The sequence below is a fragment of the Procambarus clarkii genome, chromosome 90 (genome assembly GCF_040958095.1).
Source record: "Procambarus clarkii isolate CNS0578487 chromosome 90, FALCON_Pclarkii_2.0, whole genome shotgun sequence".
Taxonomy (NCBI): Eukaryota; Metazoa; Arthropoda; class Malacostraca; order Decapoda; family Cambaridae; genus Procambarus; species Procambarus clarkii.
The window spans coordinates 19,377,864-19,405,088 of NC_091239.1; the positions used below are offsets into that span (position 1 = coordinate 19,377,864).

The window sequence follows — 27,225 nt, forward strand, 5'->3', positions numbered from 1 at the left end:
AACACCAAAAATCCACACCCGAAAGACTGCAAGGCCACGTCGCCCAGACGGCAGCGAGAGCAGCGAAGCCACGAACGCCACAGGCATGAGGGAAGAACACAGGCAGCGTAGCCGCAAGAACACGGCTGACCACCCGGGACACTATCACCCGCGAACCGGGAAGAACAGAACCGGATCAACGCAAAACGCGCTCCGGACCCAAACACCGTGGCACGCAAACAACAGCGGAGGGCCGCCACTGAACACAAAAAACGACACACCCCCAGCCCGACCAACGAAGCACCAACAACCCTGGACCCCTCCAGAACGCAGCAGCCCCACCCCGCGCCAGCAAAGATGGAGACTGCTGCCACCGAACAACCAAAACGCTAAAACCGAAGGAGCAAGAAAACTCAGCGACTCGACCCCCAGAGGCAAAGGCCAAAAGGAAAGACCCGACGAAAAACACACCGGAACCGAAGGGGCACTACCAACTGAGGAGAAGACAGAGCACGCTGACCAGAGACCAGGATGGTGCAAGCGGCGCACGAACAGGCCGGAGGTGAAACGACGCACAAGACAGCTGACTAACGGTGCAGAAGCAACACCAAGACCGAAAGCAAGCCAAAGCGGCTCCACCAGCGCCGCACGAAAAGAGGCGACAGTATGTGGCAAGACGACGGCCCCCAACCCCCACCAGAAAACCAAGCCGAGAGTAAACCAAGCTAACAAGAGGAACCACCTAAGAAGGGACAGGAAAAGGAAGGACCGCCAAAATACCCCATACTGCCGCCAAGAGAAGCACGCAGGTGGGACACCTACCACGAAGCCACCCGACCACCAACCGGAGGCGAGACCACGAGGCAGAACATAAGCAGCCCCGACAAGGCCCCTCCGAGCCCAGGAAAAGGCGGAGCCGCGGGAAGATCTCGGACGCGACCACCGAAACTCAGGGGGCACAAGGAGATGGAACGTCTGCCGAACAGAAAAACTCCCCAAAGCATGCAAGCCCGCCAGGAGTTCAGAAACGACGGGTCCGACGCGAGACATCGCAAGACCCCAAAAAAAACAACCGGCAGGGCAAGCTAGGAAACCAAAGAAGGCGGAAGGGTCGCCGCCAGAACAGTACCCGAACCAAGGGGTACGAACAACTGCAATAGACCGAGATAAAGAAGCACATCACAGGACACAGGCTGACAAACGCCTAAGAACACACGCAGAACACCCCTGCTGCAGAGGAGGCAGGAAGAAAGAGCAGAAGCACAAAAACCCCAGGAGAACAACCAGGGGTGGACAATCAGGCAGGGACAGAAAAACCCCCATGCAATCTCCAGGCACAAAACGGCACCTAGAGAACAGACACCACACTCTAGGTACAGTGCTGAAACAACCACTGGAGCCGGAGCACATAACTGTTGCCTATAGCATCAGCCGAAGAACTGATGGGTGGATAGCCGGTGTGGGAGGTCTGGGGCTCCCCCTTCCCCCTCCCGGGGAGGGGGGAGCTGCGCAGACAGCGGCGCGGTGACGTATGACGTCCTACTAGTTTCCTTGTTTTCTGTTGAAGAGTTCTATCCACTAGTTCGGCTTTAGGTAGCAATTTTCACCAGAATAGGGGATTGTTTTGGAATGCTTACCTTTCTGGATGCTTGACCCGGTCGATGGCAGACATAGAATGCTTCCAACCACACGGGGGTTTCTATAGGCCATTGCTCCCCTTGCCTCTCTGAGGGGGCCAGGTTCTGGCCGTGGTCCCCGGTAGGCCCTAAAACTCCATACACATGACTGATGCCAAAGTCTGACATTAGCATATCAGCCGGTAAAGCTCCGGGGAGCCGACGGGGCTCCCCCCAGAAAAAAGACACAAACGCCTCCTGAAGGTCACCTCTTGCAACGAATCCAACACTCCAATGAACTGGGGCTGGTCCCATATAGTACTGACAAAATATTAAACAATCCATGGCTCACAAGTGGCATTCTCAACTCAATCGACAAGAAACATATATATGAAAAGAAACTTAGGATTGGCCTAGTTTCAAAGGAAGTAGCTAAAAGGTACTCATCAATGCTTACCAGTATCATAAGAAAGGCAAAACTTGCATATTATGTGAATAGATTTAATGAAGCAAAAGGCAACATGAAAAGCACTTGGAAAACAATCTCTAGTATCCTAGGAACTAAACAACACTCACATAACCAAATAAACTCTACAAGGATGAGGATATACCATCAACTGATTTAGAAATGGCAAATGAATTTAATAGTTTCTTTTCATCGGTTGGTGCTAATCTTGTCAGTAAAATCCCACAGACTCAGACACATATTAACACATATCTCTCAGGCAGCTATCCAAACTCTCTTCTCCTTTCACCAATCAGCCTGGCAGATGTTGTGTCCATCATACACTCTCTAAAAACCAAGCCAGGGAACACCAGTGAAATTCCGTCCATTGTATACAAGAGAGCCTCCCATGCCCTTGCCCCACCCATAGCCCTACTGTTCAACAAATCACACCTTCCCTGATATCCTCAAAAAAGCAAGAGTAACGCCAGTCCATAAAGGAGGCAATCCGGCGGACATAAACAATTATAGTCCAATATCAAATCTACCCATTCTATCAAAAATATTTGAAAAAATTATTTACAAACAGCTCTATTCCTACCTCATAAAATTCGACATACTCGGCCCCTGCCAGTTTGGCTTCCGGTCCCAAAAGTGCACCAACGATGCAATCATTAGTCTCCTTGACGTAATCTACTCAGCCCTTGACAAAAATGAGTTTCCGATTGGACTAAGAAAAATTGGACTTTCCTAAGAAAAGCCTTTGATACTGTTAATCACAACTACCTCTTACTTAAACTCCAGCATTATGGAATCCAAGGCCTTGCCCTTGACTACATCGATCCTATCTTAGTGACAGACACCAATATGTAACCATCAATGATACAACTTCTTCCACTCTACCAATTACCTTTGGAGTGCCACAGGGCAGTATCTTAGGACCTCTTCTATTTCTTATATATATAAACGATCTGCCTAATGTCTCTAATATTCTCAAACCTATATTGTTTGCTGACGATATTACCCTTATCTATTCAGACCTCAACCCACATACACTAAATAATGTGAATAATGAATTAAAAAAAGCCCACTTATGGATGTCAACGAACAAACATTAAACATCAAAAAGACTTACTACATCTTATTTGGAAGCAAATCATCAAATGCAATTCAGCTACAGATAGACAACATTAACATCAGTAATAAAAATGATGGCAAGTTTCTTGGCCTATTCCTAGAAAAGAGACTCAACTTCAGCACCCAGATTCAACACATAACTAAGAAAGTCTCCAAGACAGTTGGCATACTCTCCAAAATCAGATATTATGTTCCTAACTCTGCTCTCCTCTCACTATATTACGCACTAATCTGCCCCTATCTTAACACTTTCGCGCTCTCCGCAAAGGTCACTCAGCCAACCGAATGTGCGCGCTGCGTTTTTATCGCTTAAGCGTAAAAACAAAAATGTGTATACTCTTTTTACTCTTCTGACCTTAGTTCTCATGCTACGTATTTCATTTTGGTACCAACGTGTTCGCAATAAAATTCTCTAGAAGAACATCAGTAAAATAAGTCACGAAACATATAGGGATACCAGCACCAAATAAATAACTACGTAGATGACTCGCCGTGAGCGCCCATCAGCAACAAAATGTTTTTACTCTTGGGATTGTAATCACCTCCACACTTGTTCTACAGCGTTAATTTTGGTATCAATGGACTCGCAATGAAATTCCCAACACGGTGATATGAATATAAGCGTAGAATAATGATGCAGCCCGCCCGCAAGAGTGTGGGAAGTGGTGAAATTGTTACCCGGTATCGGTGACGGGACGACGCACGGCGCTTTGAAAGTTTATACTTATTTCACTCTCATGACATTAATTTTCTATGTACGTCATTCATTTTTATGTCAATGTGTTCACAATAGAATGTTCTATGTGCCCATAGGTAAAAAATATCAACAAAGCGTAAGTTAGAATAGCGACAAATATAAAACAACACTGGAACATATCAGTGAGCGTCAAACACACTCGAAATATTTTTACTTTTGTTATGTTTGTCAAGTTTATACTTGTTGCACACAGTTATTTTTGGTTGTATATTGATCGGAATAAAATTCCCTAAACAGACATATGCATATAATACATGATATGGGGGAAGAATTACTAGTATAAACGGCTAGTCACCCACCTGCAACCCGTTTGGGACAAAATACCATTTGATCGAAGTTATCCACACCTTTCATGAACTTATTGTACCATGCAGCCTAGTGGTGAGAAAGAGAGCCTCATAGCGCGCAGTTTGAAACAAACCCAAAGTAAATCGGATAAAAATTGAATTTTATACAAATATTTTAAAAGTAGACATAACTTTATGTCCACTATGCGTTTACATTAGACGAAACCGAACGCGCCGGCGCGTCCAGATAGCGCGAAAGTGTTAATTATGGTATCTGTGCATGGGGGTCTACCACTGCAAACCACCTTAAGCCCATCATCACGCACCAAAAATCTGCTATCAGAATAATAACTAACTCTGCTTTCAGACAACACTCAGCTCCCTTGTTTAAATCCTTAAACTTGCTAAATATTAACTCCCTCCACACATTCTCCTGTGTCAACTACATTTACAAAACCCTGTTCTTAAATGCAAACCGTGCTCTGAAACTCTCCCTACCCAGATGTAATAGGACCCATTATCATGACACCAGAAATAAATATCTCTTTGATATCCCCAGGGTCAAACTTAATCTGTGTAAACACTCTATGCAAATTAAGGGACCTAGTCTATGGAACTCACTCCCTAGTGAATTGAAAAACTGTAAAACTTTTCCCTTATTTAAAAGCAAAACCCAAAAGTACCTAATTTCATCTTCTTAGTTTCCTACACTGAGCTTTAAATTTGCTCTGTACCTAGTGCTACCCAATCTCCTAATTTTTATGTATTTAACCCAAACAACCTTATCATTGTGTTCATTGCTGTCTTCTTTTATGTGCTAGCCATATGCTGTATTGTGCCTACCAATTTTTGTCAACTACCATTCAAGCTGTCATTGCAATCAATCTTAGCTACCTATGTGCTTTAATATACTGTACCTACAATTTTCTCTTTTTTTTTTCTTGCCATGTAACTGTTATCATTTTTTTTTATAAATTTTGCAAGTATTTACCTACTTAAAATTTTCTTAGATTAAGAACCTGCCCGAAACGCTGCGCGTACTAGTGGCTTTACAAGACTGTAATTACCATTTTATGTATCCTCACATTCCCAATGTACCTTCTTGTATATGCATAAATAAATAAATAGTACGTTGAATCAAAGTTGTACTGTATATATGATGTGCGCGGTTTCGGTTTTATCACTGAAATCATATATATATATGATTTGGGCGGTTTAAGGGTTAAATTGAGTGGATACTGTACAAGTGATTTGAAAATTACAATTATTGTGATGGGATCCCTGGATTTGAAACTTCTCGTAATCCATCCTATCATTTTTCTGGCTCACACAATACAATATTTGCTTGGTTATGCTCCCAAAGCGTTAGGTCGTCGGACATCATTATTCCCAAATCCTTGACATACCGTTTTCCTACTATGGGCAGATTCGATTGTGTTTTGTACCCTGAATTATATTTCAGATCCTCATTTTTGCCGTACCTGGAATTTATCACTGTTAAACATCATGTTATTTTCTGCTGCCCAATTGAAAACTTTGTTAATATCAGCTTGTAGTTTTTCAATGTCTTCAGCAGAGGTAATTTTCATGCTGACTTGTGTCATTTGCAAAGGATGACACAAAGCTGTGACTAGTATTTTTGTCTATATCTGATATGCGAATAAGGAAAAACAATTGTTCAAAGACTGTACCTTGAGGTACAGAGCTTTTAACTGCGCTTGGACTCAATTTTATTTGACTTATTCTTTGTGTTCTATTCGACAGGAAATTGAGTATCCAGCGTCCTACTTTACCAATTATTCCCATTGACCTCATTTTGAGTGTTATCACTCCATGGTCACATTTGTCGAATGCCTTTGCATTCGACAAATGACACAGAATGACACAGAATGCGTCACAACAATAGACTCAAGAAATCACTTGTGTAATAATGAACAAAATTGTGCAGCAGACCACAGTTACACTAGAAATAGACAGTCTGAGACAACCCTCCAAACACACCGAAACTACGACATTGGTACAACGTTCGAACACGTTTTAACACCTCCTAACCCGTTATGACAACCAATATAGCAAGTTGTAACGTTCTAATACGTCATAAACACATTAAGCCAAGATGTAACAACTTTATTACAAGTTGTATCAAGCGGAAAAGAGACAGTTTCAGTTTGTGTTTCCAGGGAAGACGAAGCACAAGAGGACAAACAACGTGACATGGACATAAAGATTACCAACATCAGTCGGGTAGTTAAGACTCCAGACCATCAATATTCACAAAAGCAACTGCAAGAAGCAGTGACCACTCAAGATCAACAGAATCTTACAACACAAGAGACAGACAAGAGCCAATGCAGTCTGATATGCAACAACACCAACAAAGAAGTATTGAACAGCAGTGATGCACAGGTTCCAACAACACAAGAGGCAGACATGAACAATCAATGCAGCCCAATATGCAGCTACATCAACTACGAAACACTCGATGGCAAAGATGCAGAGATTCCGACAACACAAGAAACGGCCACGAGCAATCAATGTAGTCCTTTGTGCAGCAATACCAACAGCAAAGCAATAGACCAGTTATGCACAGATTCCAACAATGCAGGGGATGACCATGAGCAATCAGTGCAGTCCGGTTTGTAGTGACACAACTTGCGAGGTGTATAGAGAATTGAACTTGAAAACTTCATCCTAAAATTCTGAGTGTTTTAACAGAAAATGAGGAGAATAAATGGGGGAAGTAAATGTAACCCATGGAGAATATAGACGTCGATTCGGAAGAGGAGTACTATTAGAACAAGCAACACCAACCGAAACTGTCGTCTGGCCATTACGAATACTGCAGTGGAACATTCAAGGTCTTGGAAATAAAAACCACACTCTACAGGAAGCTTCAATCAGTACGAAAGCAGATATAATCATTTTGGAAGAAACTTTTTCCAACCACGAAGTCCTTCAGATTAGCTGGATATCAGCACTAGCTGCAACCCATCCTCCAAATTGACAGTATGGTTTAATACTTAGTGTAGTAAGTTGATTTCCTGATAGTTAGGAATAATACATAATTACACTTACTTGTGCTGTTACATTTACTTCCCCCATTTATTCTCCTCATTTTCTGTTAAAACACTCAGAATTTTAGGATGAAGTTTTCAAGTTCAATTCTCTATACACAAGTTTTAAATATCAGGAATTTCTTTTTTAGTTTTATTAACCACTTAACTGCACCAACCGAGAAAACTCTGATTTTTCGGTACCAATTCTAAATGTATACGAGGTTGGTTTTGTATGAAATGGACTCTTAGGACCTCCAGTGAGAGGCAGCCATCTTGGAAAAAATTCCCAGAATGCCCTTGGGCTGCTGGCTGGGTTAGTACTGAATGAGCAACCATGGGTGGCGCACACGCCTCTGGCTCCCAAACACCTGTCCGACGCAGTATTGAAAGATAACACACTGTCGGTGAAATTCAAACCTTATTGTTTGAAGAACATAAGGGTCATAATATTGGTAAAGCTAGGTGCACTAAAGACCTAACACAAAGGTCGGATGCAAGTGATACAGCAACTATGAGGAGGATACAGCGAGCGTATCCAGTTGTAGCTCTGAGCGTCACCCCTTGCAATCCTATGCCATCTCCAATTTATTTAGATGATACATAGATGAATCGTTTTCTGCGTTCAGTGATGATGCATCTGATACAAGTAGCATAGATAAACAGTGTTAGCAGCTTCCATGGTGGTGTTTTCCATAGATATTTTCAAGAATACCTGAATCTCTTCCTAACTGACGGACACTTTTTGAGGGAAGCTGAATCTCTTCCTGTGTGGGACCATACAAAGCGATCTTTTCAAGACTACCTTACAAATTTATCTTTTCCTATAATCTTTTCAATACTACCTTATGGTTTACAAGCTTGGCTACATACAACCTACAAGTACTAAAGCCAAGGGTGTTCGTGAGTGCGTTATTTGCAAGCACACAGAATGAAGAAACAGGAAGCGAAAATTTGTCTGTACCTGGTGCACTGAGAGCGAAGTTGCGCTGTGTACCATGGACTACTTCGTTGATTATCACTCACTTCCAAAGTACTGAGTGTGTAATACAGTGTGTTACTGTGTAAATAGTGTGTGAAACTGTACATATTGTAATTTAAGGGAATTTTTAACATTATCGCCGGCGCCATGCACGCACCGCAGACTATGATGTCATGGAGCCAAAGGTGTAGGCGAGCATGCGGCGACGCCTAAATGTGTATACTCGTTTCAGTTTTCTCACCTTAATTCTCGTGCTATGTCGTTCGTTTTGGTAACATTGTGTTCGCAATTAAATTCCCTGCAGAAGTATATGCATATAATGTCCAAAAGCTTAACAAGATTCCCCGCGGCAAAGCCTAAAGTTACCAGTGAACGAGCACCAATTTGCACACCACAACCTGTGTATACTCGTTCAGTTTGATAACATCAATTTTCATGTTATATCACTCGTTTTGGTAACAAATTGTTCACAAAATAAAGTCGCGCATTTTAAAACTAGTCCCATAATGATAGAGCAATAACTAGAATTTTAACAAATATTTTAATTTTGGGCGCTCATCATCAAAATTATTTATATATTTCCAGTGTTCAGACAAAATTTCATGTTACATTGCTCACTTTGGTATCAAATTGTTCACAATATGAAGGCGCGCATTTTACAACTAGTCTCATAATATCACCATAAATAAAATTTTAACAAATATTTTAAAATTTAAAATTTAGACCCAAAAACGTATTTATAATCTTTCAAGTGTTCCGACATCAAGTTTCGTGTTACAGCTATCACTTTGGTATCAAATTGTGCGCATTTTAAAAGGCACTTATTTTGAAACTGTTCCGAGGTCAATTGGATAAAAAATGAATTTTATACAAATATTTTTGTAGTGGACACAAATTTTGTCCACGGCTAGGATTCAGTAGAAAAAAAAAATGGACGTGATCTATGTCCAAAGCGAGCAATAGTGTTAACAGGTAATATTGCGACAACAAACATTTATTGTGGACACATTACTGACACATGTATCACAGTTATAGAGCCCACATGATAGAGCCCAGTAGGCTCAGGAATCTGTACACCAGTTGATTGACAGTTGAGAGGCGGGACCAAAGAGCCAAAGCTCAACCCCCGCAAGCACAATTAGGTGAGTACAATTAGGTGAGTACAGTTCCATGGAACATTATGAATGTTCTACTGTATACATATTGTAAAGGACACAAATATGCAGCATATACGATAAAAAAAACAAATAAAACCGCATTGTTATTACATAAAACAAATAACAAAATATATTTGTGGCAACACCCAGTGCTTGAATGGCCCGCGCGACCGTGTCTGGGTTATCACGCACGGGCGACCAGGACCTGATGGACTGGTACCCCACAGCAAAGCCTCCCCCACCATCACAGTGGGACTGGTACCCCACAGCAAAGCCTCCCCCACCATCACAGTGGGACTGGTACCCCACAGCAAAGCCTCCCCCCATTATCACAGTGGGACTGGTACCCCTACAGCAAAGCCTCCCCCCACCATCACAGTGGGACTGATACCCCACAGCAAAGCCTCCTCCGCCATCACAGTGGGACTGGTACTCCACAGCAAAGCCTCCTCTGCCATCACAGTGGGACTGGTACCCCACAGCAAAGCCTCCTCCCACCATCACAGTGGGACTGGTACCCCACAGCAAAGCCTCCTCCGCCATCACAGTGGGACTGGTACTCCACAGCAAAGCCTCCTCCGCCATCACAGTGGGACTGGTACCCCACAGCAAAGCCTCCTCCCACCATCACAGTGGGACTGGTACCCCACAGCAAAGCCTCCTCCGCCATCACAGTGGGACTGGTACTCCACAGCAAAGCCTCCTCCGCCATCACAGTGGGACTGGTACCCCACAGCAAAGCCTCCCCCACCATCACAGTGGGATTGGTACCCCCACAGCAAAGCCTCCCCCCACCATCACAGTGGGACTGGTACTCCACAGCAAAGCCTCCCCCCACCATCACAGTGGGACTGGTACCCCACAGCAAAGCCTCCCCCCCACCATCACAGTGGGACTGGTACTCCACAGCAAAGCCTCCCCCACCATCACAGTGGGACTGGTACCCCACAGCAAAGCCTCCCCCACCATCACAGTGGGACTGGTACCCCACAGCAAAGCCTCCCCCCACCATCACAGTGGGACTGGTACCCCACAGCAAAGCCTCCCCCACCATCACAGTGGGACTGGTACCCCACAGCAAAGCCTCCCCCACCATCACAGTGGGACTGGTACCCCACAGCAAAGCCTCCCCCACCATCACAGTGGGACTGGTACCCCACAGCAAAGCCTCCCCCACCATCACAGTGGGACTGGTACCCCACAGCAAAGCCTCCCCCACCATCACAGTGGGACTGGTATACTACAGCAAAGCCTCCCCCCACCATCACAGTGGGACTGGTACCCCACAGCAAAGCCTCCCCCCACCATCACAGTGGGACTGGTACCCCACAGCAAAGCCTCCCCCCACCATCACAGTGGGACTGGTACCCCACAGCAAAGCCTCCCCCACCATCACAGTGGGACTGGTACCCCACAGCAAAGCCTCCCCCCACCATCACAGTGGGACTGGTATACCACAGCAAAGCCTCATCCCACCATCACAGTGGGACTGGTACCCCACAGCAAAGCCTCCCCCCACCATCACAGTGGGACTGGTACCCCACAGCAAAGCCTCCCCCCACCATCACAGTGGGACTGGTACCCCACAGCAAAGCCTCCCACGCCGCCAAAATGCTCATTCGGAAAGATTGCGTAGCATAATCTTGATATATAAAAGTGAAGTATAAATGTGACTGTTAACTAAGCAGCCAGCAACACAGTACTGGGGGCACATCATAAGGTTGAGCGTTCACTGTCAAGTGACCAACGACGGCCCTGGTGAACAAGACCCCAGAGGGACGCCGCCAGACTCCACTTTCTGGCGCCATAATACAACATTATCTGCTTCTACCAATGAAAGAGGAATACACTGACATTGCCACTTACCTCACTTGTCAGTCTGTCCACCATAAATCTGCATACAGTGAGGGGTAAGTACCAAAAATCTCTCAGGCAAGCCAGCCGGCACAGCTGTTGTTGATATCCACGGCAGCGTGGATACGTGGACGGATCGCATACACAGATTTGGACTATTTCGCACACAAAATGTTTACGTTTCGTACATATTTTTGTAAAAAAATATACATATTTTTAAAACAGTATAAACAGTATAAAATGTTTCAAATTCAAAAAGACTAAAACTTACAAATACAAATACAAATATTTATTCAGGTAAAGTACATACATACAAGGTGAAATACTAAAGTTGATGGATTTATAGATAGACCTACTAGAATCACTGATAGCACTGCCACGACGCTCGATCACATCTGGACAAACATAACCTCTCCGCTTACTTCAGGTATAATCACCGATAGCACTACAGATCATTACCCCACATTTCTCTTAACTAACATTAGCAAACCACCTCTTGAGTCAAGAGTGATACGTTTTAGACTACACAATGAAACTGCTATAGACAATTTTATAACTGCTGCTGATAATGTCAACTGGGAGTCCGAGTTAGGTAACATAGTGGACATCAACCTAGCAGTGCAATCTTTTCTTCAAAAAACTCTTAGCCTTTATAATACCCACTGTCCTATGCTTACAAAACAAGTCACAACCAAAAGGCTTAACAATCCCTGGCTTACAAAGGGAATACTTAAATCTATTAATAAAAAACATGACCTTGAGAAGAAGTATAGGTTAGGAATTGTCTCCAAAGAATTCTCAAAGAATTACTCATTATTGCTGTCTAAGATAATTAGACGAGCCAAAACTAAATACTACGAAGATAAATTTACCCAAATAAAGAGCAACATTAAACAAACTTGGAGAACAATTTCTCAGATATTGGGATCAAAGAAGTCTTTAAATAACAAACCGACTCTCCTGTCTAATAACGATGGTCAGCTTTCAGCCTCTGATTCTGCTATTGAGTTCAATAGATTCTTCTCTTCCATTGGTTCATCCCTTGCAAATGATATTCCATCTTCCAGTACAGACATTAATGACTATCTTTCAGGTAACTATCCACAGTCTCTGTACCTAAAGCCTATTAATTCCACTGACGTCAATGAGATAATCCTTTCCCTTAAAACCAAGTCTGGTGCCCTTGAGGAGATACCAACTTTAATTTACAAAAAAGCCTCCAGATCTTTAGCCCCTGCTATTGCTTTGCTCTTCAACAAGTCACTTGAACTCCAAACCTTCCCAGATATTCTAAAAAAAGCGAGAGTAACGCCTGTCCACAAATGTGGTGATCTCACAGATGTTAACAACTACAGACCTATATCTATCCTGCCAAACTTGTCAAAAATTTTTGAAAAACTAATCTATAAGCAGCTTTACTCATATCTAGCCAAACTCAATATACTTAGCCCTTGCCAATATGGCTTCAGACACAAAAAAAGCACTAACGATGCACTTATTAGTATGCTTAACTCGATTCATACAGCTCTTGATAAAAATGAGTTCCCTGTTGGGTTGTTTGTGGACCTGCGTAAAGCTTTTGACACTGTCAACCACCAAAACCTTCTTCTTAAATTACATCATTATGGAGTCAGAGGACACTCCCTACAATACCTCAAATCCTACCTTACTGACAGGCTCCAATATGTTTCTGTGAATAATACAATTTCTCCCACCCTACCCATCAACATTGGTGTTCCCCAGGGCAGCATACTTGGCCCTCTCCTCTTTCTCATCTACATTAATGACCTTCCAAATGCCTCCCAACACCTCAAACCAATTCTATTTGCTGACGACACTACCTTCATTTACTCCAGTCCTGATCCCCTTGCTCTAAATGCCACAGTAAATACTGAGCTAAATAAAGTCCATCTGTGGCTAACTGCCAACAAACTCACCCTTAACATTGATAAAACCTTTTATATTCTGTTTGGCAATAAATCTTCTAATCAAATAAATCTCAAAATAAACAATACCCAAATTTGTAACAAATTAGATGGCAAATTCCTTGGCATTCTCATTGACCACAAGCTTAATTTCCAGGGACACATTCTAAACATATCAAAAAAAGTTTCAAAAACTGTAGGCATTCTTTCTAAGATCAGATATTATGTACCACGCCCTGCCCTGGTGACTCTCTATTACTCCCTTATCTATCCATATCTCAACTATGGTATTTGTGCTTGGGGCTCTACTACCCAAAATCACTTACGTCCTCTAATTACTCAACACAAAGCTGCTATTAGGACAATATCCAATTCTGGCCCCAGACATCACTCGGTACCCCTACTTAAATCTCTGAATATGTTAGACATTAAGTCACTGCACATTCTCTCATGTGTATTATACATATATAAAACGCTAAACTATAATGCCAATCCTGATCTCAAAAGCTTCATAGAAGGTTGTATCAGATCCCATGAGCATCACACCAGAAATAAATACAGTTTTGAAATTCCTAGAGTACGACTTAATCAAACTAGAAATGCTCTACAAATCAAGGGGCCCAGAATGTGGAATGACCTTCCCAACCATGTTAAAGACTGTACCTCTCTCAACCAGTTTAAGTTAAAAACGAAGCTATACCTAATAAATTCCCTGTAATCTACCTCACTCCTCTATTGTCAACCCATGTCTGTTATTTTCTTTCTTTTTTTTTTTTTTTAATCAACACTGTTTGTCAACCTATTGTATTTGTGCTGCTTTTTCAGTCATGTTCCCCCTTTTTTTATCTTTATTTGTATTTGTTCTCAACACTTTTTATTCTTTATGCTCAATTAGTATTAAGTTCTAGATATTAATGTTTTTCTTGCCCGAAACGCATTGCGTAATAGTGGCTTTAGGCATTGTATGTACTAGCTCTATCTATATATCAATCCATTAATGTAACATCACTTGTATGTATATACCTTACCTGAATAAACATCTGAATCTGAATCTGAATCTGAATCTAATAAATTCCCTGTAACCTACCTTACCCTTCTATTGTCAACCAATGTCTGTTTTTTTTCTTTAAAGAGCGCTGTTTGTCGACATAATTGTATTTGTGCTGCTTTTTCATCTATGTTTTCATTTCTTGTTTTCATTCTACTCATTATGCTCAATTAGTATTAAGCTTGTCATTTAAGTTTATCATGCCCGAAACGCTTTGCGTAATAGTGGCTTTAGGCATTGAAATTGAAATTGAAATTGAAATAAGTTTATTGAGGTAAAATACACACAAAGGGATGAGGTAGCTCAAGCTATTCTCACCCCATTCAGTACAATGTGTTAATATATACATAGACACACATCACAAATAAACACATTACCAAACATTCTGAGAGGTAAAAATATACATTTCCTCCCTCACAAGTAGTATGGTATCAGACGTACACACAAATACTTTTATGACCTAGGTATACTGTATAGACAATTTGCAAGACACCTGCAGATAATTCAACAAAATATTACAATCTTGGTGCAAAATTCTTATATCTCTCAAGAATATCATCAACCTTTCCGTTGTGACACATCCATGCTATTTGTTCAGGAACAGTCCTTATCTCAGTGTTTCTATATACATTAATCAACGGACAATCAAGAATATAATGGGCAAGGGTGTGAGACCTTAACATACCACATAGTTTACACTTCGTGTCATTACCATGAACATCTATCCCATATTCCCAGTAATATTTGTACCCAAGCCTGAGCCGCATGTACACAGAGTCACTCCAAGCATTTCTCCTTTTACCATAAGTGAAATGGGTGTTTTGACTCACATACATGTAGTGTTGCATGGTTTGACTTCTCTCATACATTATCTCTCTCCTCTCCACTCCCGCCTGTGCCTGAATATTTCTGATTTTGCTTCTTATTTGTCTCATTGTGAATTCACATTCAATGTCAACTTGTGGTTTTGATGTGGCACTTTTGGCCAAGTCATCCGCCACCTCGTTGAGCACTATTCCAACATGAGACGGAATCCACATGAATTTCACACTATAACCTTTCAGCTGTATCTCAGTTCTTCTTCTCTTACAGTCCTCCACTATAGACATGAAGACTGGGTTTCGACTGTTTAAGGACTCCAGTGCTCCTCGGCTATCGACAAATACAAAAACATTTTTGTCGTCATGACGTACTTCCTCCAAACACGCCAGAATGGCCTGCAGTTCAGCTTGTGTGGATGATATATAATTACTAAGCCGGAGTTCAATTATCCTGTCCACAGTCCCAAACTCCGTATAATCCCTTATTAGGACACCACTTTAGGCATTGTATGTACTAGCTCTACCTATAAGTCCAACAATCCTTGTAAATATTTATTGTATGTATGTACCTTACCTAAATAAAATTGTATTGTATTGTATTGTATTGTATAGAGCTCCATGTCAGTCTCCGTGGTGTAGTGGTAATTCAATTTCTTTCTTTATTATGCACCCCATACTCATCCCGTGGGCGGTGGTGTAAAGGATTACAGAGGCACATAATCGGTTCAGGAACTGCGACACTCGCCTGGCGTTCCGCGAGCGCTTTGTCATGGGTTCGTATCCTGGCCGGGAAGGATTTAAATCAAATCAAATCAAAATCAAATGTTTATTTCGGTAAGGTACATACATACAAGAGATTTTACAAAGAGTGATGGATTTATAGATAGAGCTAGTACATACAATGCCTAAAGCCACTATTACGCAAAGCGTTTCGGGCATGAAAAACTTAAATGACTAAAGCTTAATACTAATTGAGGATAAAGAGTAAAATGAAAACATGGAATGAAAACATAGCTGAAAAAGCAGCACAAATACAATTCTGTCGACAAACAGCGCTCTTTAAAAAAAAAACAGACATTGGTTGACAATAGAGGGGTAAGGTAGGTTACAGGGGATTTATTAGGTATTGCTTCGTTTTTATCTTAAACTGGTTGAGAGAGGTACAGTCTTTAACATGGTTGGGAAGGTCATTCCACATTCTGGGTCCCTTGATTTGTAGAGCATTTCTAGTTTGATTAAGTCGTACTCTAGGAATATCAAAACTGTATTTATTTCTGGTGTGGTGCTCATGGGTTCTGTTACAACCTTCTATGAAGCTTTAGAGGTCAGGATTGGCATTACAGTTTAGCGTTTTATATATGTATAATACACATGAGAGAATGTGCAGTGACTTAATGTCTAACATATTCAGAGATTTGAGTAGGGGTACCGAGTGATGTCTGGGGCCAGAGTTGGATATTGTCCTAATAGCAGCTTTGTGTTGAGTAATTAGAGGACGTAAATGATTTTGGTTTATCTTGAGGTTATCTTGAGATGATTTCGGGGCTTTTTAGTGTCCCCGCGGCCCGGTCCTCGACCAGGCCTCCACCCCCAGGAAGCAGCCCGTGACAGCTGACTAACACCCAGGTACCTATTTTACTGCTAGGTAACAGGGGCATAGGGTGAAAGAAACTCTGCCCATTGTTTCTCGCCGGCGCCTGGAATCGAACCCAGGACCACAGGATCACAAATCCAGCGTGCTGTCCGCTCGACCAACCGGCTCCCTACTCCCTACTCCCGGCTGGGTAGTAGAGCCCCAAGCACAAATACCATAGTTGAGATATGGATAGATAAGGGAGTAATAGATAGTCACCAGGGCAGGGCGGGGTACATAATATCTGATCTTAGAAAGAATGCCAACAGTTTTTGAAACTTTTTTTAATATATTTAGAATGTGTCCCTAGAAATTCAGCTTGTGGTCAATGAGAATGCCAAGGAATTTGCCATCTAATTTGTTACAAATTTGGGTATTGTTTATTTTGAGATTTATTTGATTAGAGGATTTATTGCCAAACAGAATATAGAAAGTTTTGTCAATGTTAAGGGTGAGTTTGTTGGCAGTTAGCCAAAGATGGACTTTATTTAGCTCAGTATTTACTGTGGCATTTAGAGCAAGGGGGTCAGGACTGGAGTAAATGAAGGTTGTGTCGTCAGCAAATAGAATTGGTTTGAGGTGTTGGGAGGCATTTGGAAGGTCATTAATGTAGATGAGAAAGAGGGGAGGGCCAAGTATGCTGCCCTGAGGAACACCAATGTTGATGGGTAGGGTGGCAGAAATTGAATTATTCACAGAAACATACTGGAGCCTGTCAGTAAGGTAGGATTTGAGGTATTGCAGGGAGTGTCCTCTGACTCCATAATGATGTAATTTAAGAAGAAGGTTTTGGTGGTTGACAGTGTCAAAAGCTTTACGCAGGTCCACAAATAACCCAACAGGGAACTCATTTTTATCAAGAGCTGTATGAATCGAGTTAAGCATACTAATAAGTGCATCGTTAGTGCATTTTTTGGGCCTGAAGCCATATTGGCAAGGGCTAAGTATATTGAGTTTGGCTAGATATGAGTAAAGCTGCTTATAGATTAGTTTTTCAAAATTTTTTGACAAGTTTGGCAGGATTGATATAGGTCTGTAGTTGTTAACATCTGTGGGGTCACCACATTTGTGGACAGGCGTTACTCTCGCTTTTTTTTAGAATATCTGGAAAGGTTTGGAGTTCAAGTGACTTGTTGAAGAGCAATGCAATAGCAGGGGCTAAAGATCTGGAGGCTTTTTTTGTAAATTAAAGTTGGTATCTCCTCAAGGGCACGTACTAGACTTGGTTTTAAGGGAAAGGATTATCTCATTGACGTCAGTGGAATTAATAGGCTTTAGGTACAGAGACTGTGGATTTACTGGGCGCAAATCCTTAACTGCAGCCTCTGTTCAACGCAACAGTAAAATGTGTACTTGGTTGTAACAACGATTCTTCGCGGCGGGGATCGTATTCCAGGGACCTGCCCGAAACACTACGCGTACTAGTGGCTGTACAAGAATATGTAACAACTCTTGTATATATCTCAAAAAAAAAGCTAGTACATACAATGCCTAAAGGAACTATTACGCAAAGCGTTTCGGCCAGGAAAAACACTAAGACTGAAACTTAATACTAACTTAGATTAAAGTATAAATTGTGTTGAGGAGGAGCGTCATGGCGTCTGGTGGAGGTTCACGCAGCGTCTCTCCTACAAATATTGACGATACCTTTGAGGACACTGGGGAACCACTGTTGCATACCACACATTTTTATTTATTTATTTATTTATTTATTTATTTATTTATTTATTTATTTATTTATTTATTTATTTATTTATATATATACAAGAAGGTACATTGGGTTTGTGAGAATACATTGGATAGTACAGTATTTACATTCTTGTAAAGCCACTAGTACGCGCAGCATTTCGGGCAGGTCCTTAATCTAGCAGATAATTTTAAGTAGGTAATTTCTATCAGAATTGATAAATGATAAAGATACATTGCAAGAGAAAAATGAGATGAGAGAGCTTAGTAAGTATATTAAAGCACATTGTTATATTAAAGCTCTGATTGATTACATTGACAGCTTGATTAGTATTTTAAACAAGATTAATAGACACCATACAGCAGATTGACAACACATATAAGACAGCAATGATCACAATGGTAAAGAAGTTCAGATTGGGTACATAAAGATTGGGAGACTGGGTAGCAAAAGATACAGATAAACAAGATTAATAAACACCATACAACAGATTGACAGCACATATAAGAAGACAGCAATGATCACAATGGTAAAGATGTTCAAAATGGGAACATAAAGGTTGGGAGATTGGGTAGCAATAGATACAGTGCAATTTTAAGGCAAAAAGTGAAAAACTATGAAGATGAAATTAGGTACTTTTTAGTATTGATTTTGAATGATGTAAAAGTTGGACAGCTTTTCAATTCAATAGGGAGTGAGTTCCATAAACTGGGTCCCTTTGTTTGCATAGAGTGTTTACACAGATTAAGTTTAACTCTGGGGATATCAAAGAGATATTTATTTCAGGTGTGGTGATAATGGGTCCTATTACATCTGTCCAGGAAGAGTTTCAGAGCAGGATTTGCATTTAAGAACAGGGTTTTGTAAATGTAGTTGACACAAGAGAATTTATGGAGTGAGATTATGTTTAGCATGTTTAGGGAGTTAAACAAGGGGGCTGTGTGTTGTCTGAAAGCAGAATTTGATATTATTCTGATAGCAGATTTTTGCTGGGTGATGATGGACTTGAGGTGGTTTGCAGTGGTTGAACCCCATGCACAGATACCATAGTTGAGATAGGGATAGATTAGTGCATAATATAGAGAGATGAGAGCAGAGTTAGGTACATAATATCTGATTTTGGAAAGTATACCAACTGTTTTAGAGTTACAAATGTATAGCATTGCAGTAGCAGGAGCCACCCACATCTTCACAGACGGATCGGTGGACACAGAATATGAGAGTGCTGGCGCTGCTCTTTGCACGACCAGCGTACAGGCATATTGGAGACTGGGAGGACTAGTATCATCAACCCAAACTGAGCTGTTTGCCATACAACAGGCATTCGCATATGTGATTGCACAAAACACTCAAAATGCAATCATACACACAGACTCAAAAGCTGCACTTCAAATACTAGGACAAAAACAGTGGAAAGATAACGTGGAAATAATTACCACCATTTTGTATCTTGGAGCAGTCGCTAAAGGCAAAGGACTCAACATAACTTTAAACTGGATCCCATCCCATATTGGAATCCCATTAAATGAAAAAGCTGATGAAATTGCTAAATTGGCAACTCGTCATCCAGTGATACATAAAACAATTCAACCCAGCCTAGAGAACATAAAAAACATCATCACCAAAAAACTCTCACATCTCAACAAAGCCTACCTGCACCAGAAAATAGCTGAAGGTTCGCCCTCTGCAACATGGTATCTTCAGGCAACCAAAGTAAAAAGGTTAAATATCCCAAAAGGAATCCACAGGGAAATAGCAGTTAGGTTATATAGACTACGTCTTGGTTACAGATGCAGGCAACCAGGTTTGCAGAGAGAGCAGCCAGCAATCAACTTCCACAAGATGTATTAGCAGTACAGACCGGACTAGAGGAAGAAAGGTGGCACAGAATCCTTACGGCATGTGAAGAAGTCTCTGACACTAATGCCCCCTTCACACTGGATGAGCTCAATCGGGCTAAGAAAAACTCCAAGGATACATCCCCTGGAGCCGACAAAATAACCTATAAAATGATTAGAAACCTCGGCCCAGAGGGAGACGCTGCATACCTAAGGTTAATTAATTTAGCCTGGACTTCTCAAACTAGACCTTCTGCTTGGAATAGAGCAGACATAGTGCCGATCCCAAAACCCAAAGATCCAGCTAATCCCAGGCCCATCTCTCTCCAAAGCTGTGCAGCCAAGACGGCTGACAGAATGGCACTCAACAGACTGGAGTGGAAAATGCCTAAACTGCACCATGATATGTATGCCTATAGAAGAGGGGTTGGCACAGTGGAATGTATTACAACTCTGTTAGCCCACTTGAATGACAGACCAGGAATGCTGATATTCCTGGACCTCGAAAAAGCCTTTGAACTGGCTAGCGCCCCAGCTATTCTCTGCTGCCTCATTGACAAAGAGGTCAGAGGCAACCTGCTCTCCTGGACCAAAAACTGTCTCATAAACAGAGAAGCAAGAGTAAAACTTCATGGCACAGTCTCTGAGTACAAAAGACATGAAAAATGGTACACCGCAAGGAGGTATTCTCAGCCCTCTTCTCTTCAACTGTTTAATGGAAAGAATAATGAGGTTGAAACTTCCACATCACTGCAGGCTGCTAAACTACGCGGACGACTTTGTCATCATCATAAAAGGAAGGGATGCGGCGCGCCTTGCACCCAAATGCTTAGACTGCATCAGTAAAGAGGCAAAACAGATTGGGATCAAACTCAACCCCTCAAAGTCAAAGGCCATGCCCATAAAAATAGCGAAGCCCAACATCCAACTCACAGTACAGGGTCAACCAATAGAATGGGTCGACACCTATCAGTATCTAGGAATCATCCTGGACACACACATGAATTTTAATGCTGAGGTCACATACTTGAGAGAGCGAACTGCGGCCCGGACGGCAATCCTCAGGTCGCTAACCTCCCTTTCTGGAGGAGCCAATCTGCAAGTCCTTCGCACATACTATGTACAGGCAGTCAGATCAGTGATCGATTATGCCGCACCTGCACTCACAAATCTATCACACCAACAGTGGAAAAAACTTGAAGTTGCCCAAAACAATGCTATGAGAGCTGCACTGGGAGCCCCCATGTGGACCAGGCTTGAAACTCTTAGACTGGAGACGGGTTTACCCTCTCTACAAGAAAGAATATCACAAAGGACAGCTACAATTATCAGTAAGATAATTATTTCTTCTGATCCAATCCCAGTACGGCAGGCCTTGGTGGTTGGACTAGGCCAAAACAATGGAAACTCTTGGGTTGCAAGAGCAGGAAAAGTCCTAAACAGACTACATTTAAAAAACATGATTCTTGATAGAGAGGGTGATCATCCACATCCAAATTACACTCCTTCCGCACCGTGGGAAGAGCCTACTTTCAAAATAGTAATAGAAAGTCTCCCAATGAAAAAGGCTGCCTATGATCCGACAATCCTAAGGCGCATAATAGAAGAGCAAATGTATAGCATAGCAGTAGCAGGAGCCACCCACATCTTCACAGACGGATCGGTGGACACAGAAAATGAGAGTGCTGGCGCTGCTCTTTGCACGACCAGCGTTCAGGCATATTGGAGACTGGGAGGACTAGTATCATCAACCCAAACTGAGCTGTTTGCCATACAACAGGCATTCGCATATGTGATTGCACAAAACAATCAAAATGCAATTATACACACAGACTCAAAAGCTGCACTTCAAATACTAGGACAAAAACAGTGGAAAGATAATGTGGAAATAATTACCACCATTTTGTATCTTGGAGCAGTCGCTAAAGGCAAAGGACTCAACATAACTTTAAACTGGATCCCATCCCATATTGGAATCCCATTAAATGAAAAAGCTGATGAAATTGCTAAATTGGCAACTCGTCATCCAGTGATACATAAAACAATTCAACCCAGCCTAGAGAACATAAAAAACATCATCACCAAAAAACTCTCACATCTCAACAAAGCCTACCTGCACCAGAGAATAGCTGAAGGTTCGCCATCTGCAACATGGTATCTTCAGGCAACCAAATTAGAAAGGTTAAATATCCCAAAAGGAATCCACAGGGAAATAGCAGTTAGGCTATATAGACTACGTCTAGGTTACAGATGCAACTGGGAGATTGGTGAACCCCGACAGAGAGAGTGCATCTTCTGCCAAACGGTCACAGAAAAGCCATTACTTCACTATCTTCTGGAATGTGAAGCAACCAATGACCTTAGAAGAGCTTTAAGAGTTCCTGAATCAGGCAGTGGCCACCCTGAAACCATCAACACAGCCACTCTCTTGGTCAACAAAGGTGTCCAGCAGCTGGACACCCTCATAAAGACTGTCAAGCAGTATTCTCCCCCGCGATAACAGCTTGATGGTTAAATGCAACCTCAGAATACTGAGAAAAAAAAATTGTACCACCTACGGGCTATTCATGCCCGTGCCACCTCTTGGGTGGCTTAATCTTTATCAATCAATCAATCTTACAGATGCAACTGGGAGATTGGTGAACCCCGACAGAGAGAGTGCATCTTCTGCCAAACTGTCACAGAAAAGCCATTACTTCACTATCTTCTGGAATGTGAAGCAACCAATGACCTTAGAAGAGCTTTAAGAGTTCCTGAATCTTGCAGTGGCCACCCTGAAGCCATCAATACAGCCACTCTCCTGGTCAACAAAGGTGTCCAGCAGCTGGACATCCTCATAAAGACTGTCAAGCAGTATCCTCCCCAAGATAACAGGTTGACGATTAAATGCGACCTCAGAATACTGAAAAAGAGTTATTGAACAAAAAAAAAAATTGTACCACTTACGGGCTATTCATGCCCGTGCCACCTCTTGGGTTGCTTAATCTTTATCAATCAATCTTACAACTTATCCCAGAAACTCAATCCCCAATGCTCTGTAAGTTCAATTACAGCTTCATTATCTCAATTATAGTATTTCTATGAGCATCCTAATGTTAGTCTCATGGTTTTCTTTTGTACCTTTTCAAGTTTGTTTAGTCTACCTTGGCCGAAACATTGAAATGTGAGGGGCACTTGTACCCCTCTAATCTAACTCTCAAGGGATGTCAATCTGTTGTTCCAATAGAACATCAGAACATGAGAATGAAGGTATTACCATTACCTCTTTTTCCACGTCGTAGCTCAGTCGATTAAGGCAGCGTCTGGGATGCTCACAGACGTAGGTTCGAATCCTCATCACGGCCCTTGTGGATTTGTTCATGAGAATGAAGGTAATTGCCTTTTGGCCCATACGAGGCAGCTCCTATTTATATCCACCCAATCTTATTCATATATATGTCTAACCTACGCTTGAAACATTCAAGGGATCCTACTTCTATTATATCCACTTTGTTATGTCCGTTCATCCACTTGTACACCTCTATCATGTCACAAGTAAATTTTGGATACTTCGTTAATATTCCTGGCAGCACATCATTATGAGTGAAGCACTTACACACCAAACAAATTTATTAGACCGAATATTATGGACCAGAAATGGAAAGCAATAGATGTGAAGAATCTTATAGTTAAAAATAGAGTTTAGTACAAAAGGATTAAGAATGGGAAAGTCAATCTTGAACAAGAATTCGTCCAAGTGGTTAGAAATATTAAAAAAGAGAGATAACGAGGGCACAATGAAACTATGAAGTTCGCATAGCAGGGTAAGCAAAGACAAATCCTAATCGTTTTTTTCAGATATAGAACAAAGATTAAGGGAAAGGATAGATCCATTAAAAACTGAGACAGGTCAGATACCTTATTATGACGAAGAGATGAATAGTATTTTAAATCAATATTTTATCTAAATTTAGTAAAGAAGAACTTAATCATGAACAAATCCGCAAGGGCCGTGACGAGGATTCGAACCTACGTCTGAGAGCATCCCAGAAGCTGCCTTAATCGACTGAGATAAGACATGGTCAAAAGAATTTCAACCGGGAAATCATTCTGATTTACCGACGGATCCTTCAGTCTCTCCGAGACACAAACCAATTTTACGTTTGGTTTGTTTTACGCAATTTCTTTTGACCATGTCGTAGCTCAGTCGATTAAGGCAGCGTCTGGGATGCTCTCAGACGTAGGTTCGAATCCTCGTCACGGCCCTTGTGGAGTTGTTCATTTGATGCATCACATTTTTGTAATTTCTGTGTGTAACTTACCATTATGTCTTCAGCTGAACAAGTCTATATTGGTGGGAAGAAGACAGGTTGACTAGTTTAGTAGTTACCAGGGTGGATGTTATTAAACAAATAGTACAACTCAAGCCTGGTATTACTGTGCATTTCGTTCCTCTTCCGTCGTTGTTGGATATATCTGGAAGAAACCTTAAGCGCTTTCTTTCTTTCTTTTCTGACAAGCTATACACAACTTAAAAATTCCTTTTATCTCTCAAATTTGTTTATAACTGTTCTTGACAGCGTGATAAATTGAGCAAATCTACAAGGGGCCGTGATGAGGGTTCCAACTTACGCCCGGGATGATCCCAGACGCTGCCTTAAGTCGACTAGGACAAGACATGGACAAAAGAATTGCAACTGGGAATTCCACTGACTTCACAATTGTTGCTCCCCATTTTAAATGCGCTTATTTATAGCTCTGTAAAATAAAATGCTTAACTCCCATGTTCATCCGTTCTGTGTTATTATTATTCTATGACAAAGTTAATCCCAGGAATTAGAAACGTTTCATATTACGAGAGATTTAAAAACCTTTCTTTTCAAAAAGCGAAGATTTAAGGTGACGTGACTGAAGTATTCAGATGGACAACAGCGTATAACAAAGTAGATATGATAAAGGTGTTAAATATATCAACACAAAATAAAACACGAAACAGTGTATCATATGAATTGGATACATTTAAATACACAAAGTACCTGGGTAATACTAGTATGGGAATACAGAATATGAACTGCGATACCAAATATCAGGTACCATTATAGACCTTAGATTATGGGCATCTTTCAAGCAGAAGAGAGACATATGTATACATGAGTTTTGGTGGATATAAACAGTAGCCGCGCCGAAGATAACGATAGGCCTTCTGCAGCTTCCTAATGTATTAATATGTTCCTCCTCCTCCAATGCCTATTATCGTCCCGAGACAACCATGTCAGTAATTCATTGATGACGCGCCGCCTCACTCGACCGTGAGGTGACGAGCGGGGAATATATGGCCAGGAGACGGCTGTAGAAACTTCACAATTGTGTCTTCAGCAGAAGCAGCAAGGATGAAGGTCCTCGTCCTATTGGTCCTGGTGGCTGTCAGCTCCGCCATCCCATTACGTCTGGGAAGGCGAGTTGAATATCAAATAAATGCAGCAGTTTTGCAGGATGCTGTATTGTCCTCACCCCAAGCAGACCCAGAGCCTCACATGTCATCACAGCCAGCAGACCTAAAGTCCCAGATGTCCTTGAAGCCAGCAAAGTCCAACGTGACTTTGCAGCCAGCAGACCCAGACTTCAACGTGACTTTGCAGCCAGCAGACCCAGAGTTCAACGTGACTTTGCAGCCAGCAGACCCAGAGTTCAACGTGACTTTGCAGCCAGCAGACCCAGAGTTCAACGTGACTTTGCAGCCAGCAGACCCAGAGTTCAACGTGACTTTGCAGCCAGCAGACCCAGAGTTCAACGTGACTTTGCAGCCAGCAGACCCAGAGTTCAACGTGACTTTGCAGCCAGCAGACCCAGAGTTCAACGTGACTTTGCAGCCAGCAGACCCAGAGTTCAACGTGACTTTGCAGCCAGCAGACCCAGAGTTCAACGTGACTTTGCAGCCAGCAGACCCAGAGTTCAACGTGACTTTGCAGCCAGCAGACCCAGAGTTCAACGTGACTTTGCAGCCAGCAGACCCAAAGTTCAACGTGACTTTGCAGCCAGCAGACCCAAAGTTCAACGTGACTTTGCAGCCAGCAGACCCAAAGTTCAACGTGACTTTGCAGCCAGCAGACCCAAAGTTCAACATGTCGGCGCAACTTGTCCCAGAATTCATCAAATCGAAGCAGCGAGTGGTCAGAAAGTTATTAGAGTTTTCCATTAGCCCCGGAAGGAAAGGCTTGTGGGACATTGTCCTGAATGCGAGATCAGTACATCTCTCTGAGGCATCAGTCCCCAAAACTGTCCAAAATGCGACGACATCAGTCCCCAAAACTGTCCAAAATGCGACGACATCAGTCCCCAAAACTGTCCAAAATGCGACGACATCAGTCCCCAAAACTGTCCAAAATGCGACGACATCAGTCCCCAAAACTGTCCAAAATGCGACGACATCAGTCCCCAAAACTGTCCAAAATGCGACGACATCAGTCCCCAAAACTGTCCAAAATGCGACGACATCAGTCCCCAAAACTGTCCAAAATGCGACGACATCAGTCCCCAAAACTGTCCAAAATGCGACGACATCAGTCCCCAAAACTGTCCAAAATGCGACGACATCAGTCCCCAAAACTGTTCAAAATGCGAGGTCATCAGTCCCCAAAACTGTCCAAAATGCGACGACATCAGTCCCCAAAACTGTCCAAAATGCGAGGTCATCAGTCCCCAAAACTGTCCAAAATGCGAGGTCATCAGTCCCCAAAACTGTCCAAAATGCGAGGTCATCAGTTCCCAAAACTGAACTTTAAGCTTCGCAATAATGGTCTTTATTGGTATAAAGTGCAGCGGACTTATTGAATTCCATAAATCATGTATTTTGTCTATTACTTTATGTTAAATAGTACAATAAATGTTATAAGAAAGTATTATCGTGTAATCTCCCTGATATCTTGCCTGGACCAAATTACTCTGAATTTTGTCAACCAGTCCAACTACTTGGACTACAATAAATTTTTCAACCCAATTTATTGTTTTAAAACCTCCATTATTTTAC

The 27,225-nt window shown here is 42.0% G+C and overlaps 2 protein-coding genes across 2 annotated transcripts in view; one reads left to right on the forward strand and one right to left on the reverse strand.

Moving 5' to 3' along the window:
• Positions 1–11,415, reverse strand: part of LOC123746511 (zinc finger protein 271-like) — a 100,855-nt gene extending 89,440 nt beyond the window's left edge. The window contains exon 1 of the mRNA XM_069318426.1: positions 11,280–11,415. The gene's annotated coding sequence lies outside the window, so the exon portion shown is untranslated. The remainder of the gene's footprint in view (positions 1–11,279) is intronic.
• Positions 11,416–25,588: 14,173 nt separating this feature from the next.
• LOC123759796 (uncharacterized) lies at positions 25,589–26,980 on the forward strand. The gene has a single exon (XM_045745053.2). The coding sequence runs from the start codon at positions 25,589–25,591 to the stop codon at positions 26,978–26,980; it is 1,392 nt and encodes a 463-aa protein (XP_045601009.2).
• Positions 26,981–27,225: the final 245 nt, after the last annotated feature.

Excerpts from the sequence above, each read along its gene's own strand:
- LOC123759796 (XM_045745053.2), top strand. The coding sequence starts at position 25,589 with ATGAAGGTCCTCGTCCTATTGGTCCTGGTGGCTGTCAGCTCCGCCATC.